Genomic DNA, 10,964 nt, shown 5'->3' on the forward strand with positions numbered 1-10,964 from the left:
TTGGTCCTTATTGTCAAATCTGTAAACATTGAAATATTGTATAATTCAAGCAATAAAAAAACAAAAGAAATAGTGAGTGAGGGACATCATCGACACTCTCATTTGCATATAATTATCTTGTGAAAAATAAGCGAAACTTAAAATTTTCATAACTTTCTTCTTTTTCATCCGATTTTGATGAAAATTTCAGCGTTATGCTTGTTTGATTTTTCTCAATCGTTTCAAATCAACGATTTTCTGGGTGGACTTGATCTTTAAAAGGTCTGAAAGTTGACATTTTAAGCACTTTATATAGTATGAATAATTAAAGGATGCATGGGTTAATCTATTTTTTTTTAACCTCGAGCCGAAATTTTTGATCAACTTTCATGGAAAGGGTTTTAAAAGTAGTTTGTTAGAATTGATTTAGAGATATATACATATAACCTAACTCAACTGGATCAGCCTATGGAAAATGGGGTTAGCCATTTTCTTCTTTATTCATCGGCAGCTAAGATCTCTATGCCTATATGATGAAATTCCTGCGTAGTAGGCCCTACCTTAACAAAAATTGCAATGATAGATATTTTCATTGGTGGGCGATCGCCCCCCTTGCCCCCTCCCCCCCCCCCCCCCCATCGACGCAGCGCCTCTGCCGATGGCAGGGATTCAAATGTTTGTTTGTTATAGAAAACTCGAACTTTTAGTCCCACAGAACACGTGTGAGTCGCGTGGGATAACTATCCAAATTTGGTACAATGTTTATTTTAATGATCGCTCTTTATTGGTTAGCACGACAAGGAATCACCTTTGACCCTATATGAATTATTCATCTTTACTCTGATTGGTCAGTATCGCCGGTAATCAGAAATAAGAATGAATCGCCGATCGCTGATATCGGCAATTAAGACTGGCGCGACACACTACCACTACGGTACGCGTGCATGAGAAATCGGATATTTGTGGAAAATCTGAATCTCGAGGAAGAAGAAATCCGCCATTTGTACTTTTTGTAGATTATATTTGGGTAAGTTAATTGACTTAGATGTATCTTAATATTGTTCTCATGCACTATAGACAAAGCTTAGTTAATTCTATGTTGTTTTTGGCCAGAATTGTACCGGTATTTTTTAGTCGAATACCGGTACGGTACGTACCGGTATGGTTTCTCGGAGTTCGTGCATGTGATCATGGATGGGATGCATGCAATAACGGTGGGTAGCGGCGCGACTGGGCCACGGTCACGGAGAAACCAATGGTGGACCGGTATGACCTGCCATAGTGCCCTCTCCTAGCCGGCTGGCCGCTATCGTTTACCGTCCCTTACCCTGGTCCTGAAGCCTGTTGCATAAAACTTTTTACCTGAGAAAACTCTGGTAAAAACTGAAAACTAAGGTTAGTCTGATTTCCGCCATTGACTTTAGCACAGGGCAAAAACTCCGGTAAAAACAATCTGAGTTTTCTCAGGTAAAAAGTTTTATGCAACGGGCCCCTGGTATTATTTTGTTGAACAGTTCAAGCATGTCTTCATGAATATTCAATTCTGAGCAAACTAATGATGTCATATCCCCGCTTTTTCTTTTTCATTTTATTACATGAAAATGATGAAATTATGTTTATTCAACAATTATTATTTATACAACAATACAGCAACCAGCTGTAGATCTCCGGGATCAGCGGAGGAAGAAGAAGAAGAAGTTTATTCATTTTTTTCCCCCAAGTCTCCAACTCCAAGAACTATTAAAAGTTTGATTCACACATGAATGAAAATGAAATGATTATGATTTAAAATGTAATAAGAGAAAAAGGAAAGTTGATACAGGTACATGTATGATGGGGGGACCTAAAGCTACGGCTACGCACTTTGTTTTCAAACAACAAAACAATCCCAATCTTAATATTTCAACAAATTATCTTTCACTAATTTGTGGCAAACATTATAAAGATCATGATTGACCAAGAAGAAAATATCGCAAAACTCACTAACACGAAAATCCTGCCGTGTTTTCCGAACACCTCTTGATTTCGCCGCCTGATGTAGAAGGGGTCCTAAAAGCTACGCACTCGATTTATCATGCAAAAAAATTGTATTTCCTGTGCCTCAATTTCTAAAATATATTCACATTATTATAGGATAAAATGAAATTAAAGCGAATATAACTCCAAAAATCCAAATAGTTGTTTGTTTTCTCTGCATTTAGAGATTTGCTGCAACCTCTGTAGAAAAAATTGATTACGAATCGTTCGTCGCTCTGCAGTCACAGTTCCACACACAGAGTGTGCATTTGCCATAAAAACTGCATGCGCTAGTATGAGTGGTGCGTAGCTTTAGGACCCGCGCAGCTTTAGGACCCCCGACCATACATGTATGTGACATTATCAAGTCCAACTAATGAATATTTGTGAATTCATGCATACATGTAGGCCTAGACTAGTATAAGGCTATATGATATCTGTTTTAGATATTGCCCAACTCTGAAATTTAATAAATATTATTTGTTGAGATTTTAATGAAATTTTCAGCATTTTGCTCAGTGAATATGACTCCAATTTATTTATGTTCAGCCCGGAGTACTTAAAGTAACCACTCCTATACAATTTTCACAATATGCAGTGAAAGATTGACTCTTGATTTTATAAATGTCTTATTATTAAATATTATGCTTAAAAATAATAGTCCTAGGGTTTCCACATGTACATGAAAGCCTACATGTATGTAATTGTAATGTAAGCCTCTTTTTGTGAAGTTGGCCCTTAAGTTCAACTATCCAGAATTTCTATCAATTTAGAATTTTAATGATAGTTCCTTTATCTGGCCTGCGTAGAAAGACTATAAACTCTTCCTGGTGTGAATATGCATAATAACTCAATGGATAGTCTTGGCTCAGACTGCATAGACCACGCTTGAAGGAAAGTTGAAGGAAACATATTAAACAAGTTATTAAGGAGGTAGATGTGAATTTCATTGTTACATAACCACATTATGTACCTTAATATGAACAATCAGGTCTGTTCTCAGGCAGAAATTGATTTTCAGTTTTGATCAAAGACTGAAACAAGTCTGCATTGAGAGACTACTCAGCCTTGCACGCAGCGTGCACAAGTTGTAAAGGCCAGACAGTTCATAGTGGTGTGATGTGCTCTGAAAGCCGGGTATCGCGGTCCAATGGTCTGCCTAGAAACAGGCAATTATTGATCAGTTTACAAATCCATACAAGATTTGTCTGCACCTTTCATTCATTCACCATTCATTCTCTCTCCTCTCTCTTCCACAACAGCTCTCGGGGTATAGTCCGCTACGATTGGGAAGAAACATCACAGCATCTCTAGATCCTATTAGTGTTCATCTTCGTCTTGTCTCATCCGAGTTCTGGATGAGAGGAAGAATTTCAGTCATCATCTTGCCAGTCAGTGAGGGGGAGAGAGAGCCTTGAAAGAGTCCTGTGTTGGTCAGACTCGGAGAGGAGTTTGAATCGTGAGACTGGCTGGACCTTATCATCTCACAGGCCAAACCATACTGTTTACCGTCATTTGTTGTGTTGCAAGCTCAGAACATATTTTCCGGAGGCGGAGAGATTGTTGGAATGGGTGACATTCAGTAAGTAATATTCTGATTTTTCACTTTTATCTTTTGTTGTGTGATATGCTCCATGGTTTTGTAGGAACCCATTTCTTAACATGTACTAGATGCGTGAAACAATTTTGAGGTGATTGTGCATTGTTTTTGAACAGGTCTGAAAAAATTCTCACAATTTCAATTTTAAATTAGATTTCATTATGTCTTATTTGGAATATTTGAATGTTCATGTACAAGTAGTTTCTGTACTCTAGGCACCATGCTCCTATCCATGAACTCAAATTTTCTTGATTTTGACGGCTCATACAAAACAGAATTTGGATCTAACTCTTATTTTTACTGCCCCAAGACATGCACACTATTCATCATAAACTTGACAATTATTATTTGTTTTTACTGTTTGTGTAATACCATTTCATCATAATGACTTCTGAGTTGTCGACAAGTGTCATGTGATTGATGTACTGTTAAGATCTTTTAATAAATTTGTCTCACATGTATTTTTTTAATGAAGTCATACGGAACCCAAAGAAAAGATAGAACTTCCATATGTGGACAGGTACATAATTCTTTCATGTTTTCCCCAAATTATTTTCTCGTTTGTCTTCGTTGTAACTTGTAAGCAATCATTCCTGGGCACAATTTCCCTTGCATACGATGTATCCCAATTAAAACAGCTTGCACACTAACTAATTTGGTTTTATTGCAATTATTAGTTGAACATACACTTAGTTGAATATTCACTTTAAAAATACACCTGTATGTGTTCAGTGTATTCAATTAGCCACATTGGATTATGCCAAATTACCCTCCATGTACTGTAAACTCATGTATCTGCTCGGATTGTGGCAATGATTGCTTTGAAGAATCACACAAATTATGCAAAAAATTGTGATAATTTTATGATCATTGTTGCATAGACTGTAACTACATGCATGATATAATGCATTCATGTTGAATCCTACAAATTGCTACCAACTGTTCCCTATTTGCAGCATTTTTTACTGCTTTTGATATAAAAATACTGCAGGCTTAATATGAAAATACATTCTCCTTTTAAATTGTAATTGGTCAACATTTTTACCAGCACATGTGGTTTATATTATACAAGACCTGAATATGTTTTGCATATTTTTGCTGCATTTGTGATTGGACTGTGGCTCTGAGTTACAATGTACATAGCTTGATATTGGACATAATCTGTAAACTGTGCCATTGTTTTTTAAAATTCAAAATGAATAATATTGAGTATACAGTATAATCTACAATATGGGTATTTCATTTAACCTTTAGAAATTTATTAGAACAGCAAGTAATATTATTGCAGCATGAATCTAGAGCAAACAAAACAATCCAAAAGAAAAACAATACAAGAACAAGGTTTTTTTTAATCCACTTTCCTTGTATGATGATATCAAACACAAAACAGACTAATATTTGGCATTTCCTACATATATTTCAAATCTTCAAAAAGCAAATTGAATTCTGCTGAAGTAATCATAAAATTGATTTTTACCTTTAATACATACATGTATGCAGTGAATGTACATGTAGGATTACATGAATGCTGAAGTAATCACAAAACTCAAGAACATTTTAGATAACCTCTGAAAATAGCTTTTGAACAGCAGATAATATTTCAAATGCAAACACTTCATGTCTTTAAAGAAACAACACATGGATTGAAGTTGAACTTGTTGAAAGTAAAAGAAATTATCAAAACTAACCTTTGAAATAAGCATATTTGAACAGCAAGTAATATTTCAGATAATTGCTCATATCTCTCATAATTGTGTTGGTTCACCTCATTGAAGGAGTAAAAATAAATGGACTATCACCTCACCTGACAGAAATATGATGTACATACATAGGGGTGACGTGTGATTTTTACCCTCATGACTTTTCAAATCACCCCTAAAATTCCCGAAATGGAATGCTTTTGGGAGAACACCTTTTCTAAAGTTGCCCCATGGTCTGCCTCATGTATTAAATGTACATGTATGTACATGTACTGTAAGAATGTTTTTTAATAGAAATCAACATTGGCAGAAATATGAGATTTGCTTTCACAGTATAATTGCCCGTTGAGCAAATAAAGAGTAGCCCTTGAAATGAAAGTAAATAGCCCCCCCCCCAAATTTAACGGATCGCCCCAAGGTGGAGAAAAGAAATAGCCCCTAGACATGTTTTTTGACCCTGAATGATAGTGTTTTTAATGTCAAAGTTGATGGACATGAATGCTGGTACACTTTATGCACTGTATTGAATGTACATTCTGGAAAGTACATTGACATCATTTTTTGAACCTCGACTGTGCAAACCATTTCCTTCAATGATGAATTGATGAAATAATGGAAAATTTGATGGATACCAGGGTTCAAATATTAATGTCCAATTTATTTTTCTGCACTTTTGTAGTTTGTTCCTGTCATTGTAAGTTTGTAACAATCTGTTGTCTCTATAAAGTGTACATTGCAGAATGATATTTGTTTGAGTCGTGACAATTTGCATACATGTACATGTACAGTGTAGTTAGAACATGGTACAGTCGGAATAAACTACTGTACAGTGTGTCCCAGAAAAAAGGAAACCAGGATTCCCATGGTTTTTTTTTACAAAGGCAAATGAATTGTGATATCTAATTTACATAATCATATAAATCAATTCCTCTTTATTTTGATACCTACATATATACATGTAATATGTGACGAACACTTCATGCATTTATTAATGAGCAAAATGAATTTGAAATTTTAATGTCAAAACCAGGTTGCGCAGAAAAATTGGACAAGATCGGTTCGTGATACGACGAACATGCTTATTCGACGATTGGCTCATTAGCATTTCTTTGTATTCTTTGTTAAGATTCTCTCACTGATCTCTGAAATGAGAACAGATTCAGGTTTACAAGTGAATTTCTGCACAAATCGTTTCTGATATGCCTCGGTATTTGTTATTTGTAATCTGCCATGCGTGAACAATTTGCTAAAGCTCATGGTTTTAAATGAGAGATGAGAAAATTTATTGTAGTAAAAACATATTTAATAATTGTGAAATCTACTGAATCTCTGAAAACAGGTTTCCTTTTTGTGGGACGCACTGTATGTGTAATTAGGGCAGAAGAAAATTGACAGTTCTTACAGTTTATGGTCCCTTTTATGTACTCAAGTTTTTTTTTAAATATGTATATTTTAATAGAAAATATACATTTTTGCGCATGTTCAATTTCTTTATACTGTACACTTTATGTAAGTTTGTATTTTATTATTTTTTTGGTTGTCTTAAAAATGTTAATTTTAAATATACATCACCCACTCATTCAGTTGTACCTGCTGTATGCTTCTCTATGTTTCTTCCTCGAGAAATACTGTAGGCATGCATAATAAATACCCTACAGTGTATATTGAAATAATGAATTAGAAAGCATGGACTTGAATATCAAGAGGTTGTCACGGCATTGCATTGCAGTTGGGAGAATGACGTAGACTGTCTTTTATTTCAGACGACACTGACATTGATTCATTGAACATTTAAAGAAGGGGGAGGGATGTCTAGGGGATATTGTATTAGTTCACAATGAAAGTACTGTACAAATGTTCAGAATCAGATCAAGTATTTATTTTGAAGAAGAGAAATACATGTAAGGTTAAATGCGGTCGTACATGTGTGACGTCAATGTTTGAAACCTTCTTGCTAATAAATGTTTCCCCAGTATTTGTTTATGCGGTGAATGTGGCCTTATTTGCAATCTAATGCTTCTACATGTAATAGTGTGACGTGTTAATCTCCCCGATCAAACTGCATGCCCACGTGTAATATGTAGAAATTTTGCATTTTTTCAGTTAGTTTGAACATGAAATCAACGGTCAACTTTATTTTCGTGATGATGGTAAAATGTGAACTTCTACAATGTATGGAGGGGTTATACCCCTTTCATAAACCCAATCATGCGGCTAATAGCAGCATAATTTGGTCGTAAAATCGGAGGAGGACCAGAGTTATCCGCATTATTTTGATGCTGCAATTATTCGCATAATATCGGCCTCGGGACCAGATATTGACTTTATGAACGCATTTCCAAATAATGCGGATAATTGCCATGGTGCGGTCACAAGGTCACCCTTTTCCAACACAACCCCATCGGAGGGGGTGTGTGCAGTTGCCATAACGATTATCCGCCTTTTTCAGGACGGGCGCTCGTAAAAATAGTGCGGATTATTTTCGGAGTTTGTAAACGCAATTTTTATTGAATTATCCGCATTACTCTTAGGCGGCTAATTGGAGGATGGGTTTATGAAAGGGGTATTAGAAGAGGATTTGGGAGGTAAACTGGATCAGTGAACTGTTTTTGCTGGGATAACTGTTATGGATTTACAGCGGTCTAGGGAGCACCAAAGAAATGAAGTACTGTATACTTCAAACTGTAATTAGAAGATTTAAAACCAAATTCACTTCACTCACATTCCCATAGAATGATTTCTAATGTTTGCATGCAATTTTGGAATTTAATAAATCAAATAAAAAAGTATAATCTCTGGCTACATGTACATTGTATATTGCCAATCAATTTGACATGTTCAACCCTGTAAGATCTACATGTAGTCTTTATCCCAGGGCCTTTTATTTTTTTCCTTCCTACAGTCTTCCTGCTAAGGTAATCAATGGTTGTGTAGCGGGTGTAGTCGGTGTGACTTGTACCTTCCCCATTGACTTGGTCAAGACTAGGCTTCAAAATCAACAAGTTATTGATGGAAAACGCATCTACAACAACTTGTAAGTATTATGAGAATATGGTATCTGGGACCGTTGAGCAACAAAATGAAATAATGAAAAATCAAGGGATATTTGCCCCGAATAGAAAAAGTAATGGATGTATATTAAAGTTGCAAAAGAACCAGTTTGTAATTTGGCTCAATTCAAAATGTAATTTGGAATGAATGAAAGTTGAATAAAAAGATTTTCCTTGAAATGTTTCAAACATTATTTCTGAGGCACAAGCAAAATTTGCCATGAATGCATCTATTAAAAAAGTGTAGTGTGTACAAGTTGTGTTTACATTTTTTTGTGTGAAAATGTGTTGAACTTGCATCATATATCCTACATGTAGGTTGTGATTATGATGTTTCATCCTCTTTAAATAAACTAAAAAGATAAATTATTAAAATAAAAATATTAAGATAATGAGATGGATTACACAACAATCTTGCCTGGTTTAATTTCAGAATTTGAGTTGACAAATGTAGAAAAATTGCATGCTGAAAGATTTTGCATGCATATCCATGTCTGTAATGTAGGAACTATATCACAGTAAGATTTTAATATCTACTCTAGATCATGGTGATTCTGAAAATTGGTAATGTTAGCTTTTATTGTGTATAAATGTGGTGTACCCCGAAGTTTTTTTCATTTAATTCACAAAGAATCCCAATTTAATCTTCCAATCTTTCAGGTTAGATTGTTTCATAAAGACCACCAGGGCAGAAGGCTTAAGAGGATTATACCATGGTGAGTTAACTTCATCTTCTTCATATCGGGGGAATGTCGAGTACACCCATTGCACATTTGGGCGATTCCATACGTGTCGTACAGGACATTTTGTCAACAATTTCTAGTCTCTTTATAGCTGATTGCTTGAGCAATGAAAAATTATTTTTGGTCAATAATATTAAAGTTATAGTGGGTAGTCATGTGAAAAACTGATTACCAACAAAAAATATTTGATTATAGCTGAATTAAGGGCAAAAATGTTGTGTGTCGTACGGGACTCAGAAATGTCCCGTACGACATGCAACATTTTCACCTCTAATTCACCCATGGACAGCATATTTTTGTTGGTCGTCATTTTTTTCATATGTCTACCCAGTAGTACTCTATTGTTACCACAAAACAAATTGAAGTACTTCGTTTGTTTGGACAATAGGTTGAAAAATGTTGCAAAAATAGCTGATTTTTCTAGCATGGAATCGCCCATTTGCAGACAATGTAGGCCTACATTGGGTCAAGATTTTCTGTCTCCAACATAGCAAGAAGCCTCTTATTATTCAGGTAGGGTTGGCTCTTGCTACTTTTAGAGCCTACCCTACCTGAATATTAATGAGGCTCACTCCTGATTTAGAGTCGGTCTACATGTAGGTCTACAATACATACAGTATACTGTACATGTAAACATGTGCATTAGCATGCCTTGGAATGAATACCAAATATACATGTACCATGTCATAGAAAAAGTATTTGTATACATGTAATATGCAACTTTATATAGGAAAGCCTGTTTATACATGTATGACATCGAAATACCAAGTATTTGGCCAAAGAAATGTGCTGACTGATTCGCCCCCACCGGCTAACAAGTCGAACATCACAAGGCAAATCAACTGTTATCAACAATATAATTATACATTTTTTTTTTGGTGAGATGTATTTATGTATGTTTTCATTGTTTTGAATTTTAATATCAATTTTGCCAAAACAATAAAGAATTTGTATGTACATGTACAGTATACACAAATCGCTGTCCATAATAAGACCAATATTCAAATATTATAAGAGATTCATAATAATATTACCATGAACATGTACAGGAGTATATTGCTCTGAGCTATTTGAATCATTTGAATATCTGCAATGCAGGACATCACCTCAGGCCTGTCCTTGCAGGAGGATACACTCTGGGAATTGTTTGTAAACATTAGCCAGGGCTCCACACTAACCCTTTTTTTCTACTTGTCCAAATAGTTCATGTCGGACCAGTTTTTCCATATTTTAATGGTCCGAACCTAAAATATGCTGGTCCCCCCAAATGAAGGAAAACATAAAAAGACTTGAGTTTATTTTGGTGTCTTAATTTTATTGCCCCCCCCAAAAAAAAAAACATACAACAAACGGTACACTCACACAATATATCTCACAAGCGCCATTTCTCAATTTTGGAGAACCATTCTCTAAGATAACAGAGCCATTTTTTAATTCACAAAAGAGGAGAAAATATCATTTGTATCAGTTTGATATATTTTTTACTGGTCATGTCGGACCAGTAAATCTGGCTATCTCTGAAAAGTCACTGGCCCCACAGCAATTTTTTACTGGTCTGGGACCGTCGGACCAGTGCCAGTGTCGTGTGCTGCATTAGCATCATCTATTCAAAAATGAAATTCTAAGACAAACATGTAGGAAAAAGTTATTTTCAAGTTCTTGTACCGAAATTGGGGCAATGTCCTTCTGCCCAGCACTTATCAGATATAATGGACAGTAGTCTACAGTCACACCAAGGAAGCCCACTCCAGATCAATCAAAGCTATTACATTGTTTTGAATGGTCTAGCATCAGTTGATTTTGAGTCTTTTTCTTGATGTGACTGCAGCCTAAGCCCCATCAATCATGGAACCATTTTATAAAGTGGGTTATCAAT

The 10,964-nt window shown here is 35.4% G+C and overlaps 1 protein-coding gene across 1 annotated transcript; it reads left to right on the top strand.

The window, feature by feature from the left end:
- The first annotated feature begins 881 nt into the window (after positions 1-881).
- LOC135159306 (mitochondrial glutamate carrier 1-like) lies at positions 882-10,697 on the top strand. Its single transcript, XM_064115546.1, has 4 exons — positions 882-1,006; positions 3,258-3,577; positions 8,198-8,329; positions 9,006-10,697. Exons 2-4 carry the CDS (start codon positions 3,564-3,566, stop codon positions 9,166-9,168), a joined length of 309 nt encoding a protein of 102 aa, XP_063971616.1. The 5' UTR covers positions 882-1,006; positions 3,258-3,563; the 3' UTR covers positions 9,169-10,697.
- The last annotated feature ends 267 nt before the right edge of the window (positions 10,698-10,964 follow it).

This window comes from Lytechinus pictus, unplaced genomic scaffold (genome assembly GCF_037042905.1).
Source record: "Lytechinus pictus isolate F3 Inbred unplaced genomic scaffold, Lp3.0 scaffold_199, whole genome shotgun sequence".
Classification (NCBI taxonomy): domain Eukaryota; kingdom Metazoa; phylum Echinodermata; class Echinoidea; order Temnopleuroida; family Toxopneustidae; genus Lytechinus; species Lytechinus pictus.

Excerpts from the sequence above, each read along its gene's own strand:
- LOC135159306 (XM_064115546.1), top strand. Across the intron at positions 8,330-9,005 it reads AAACGCATCTACAACAACTT|GTTAGATTGTTTCATAAAGA; the intron begins GTAAGTATTATG and ends CCAATCTTTCAG.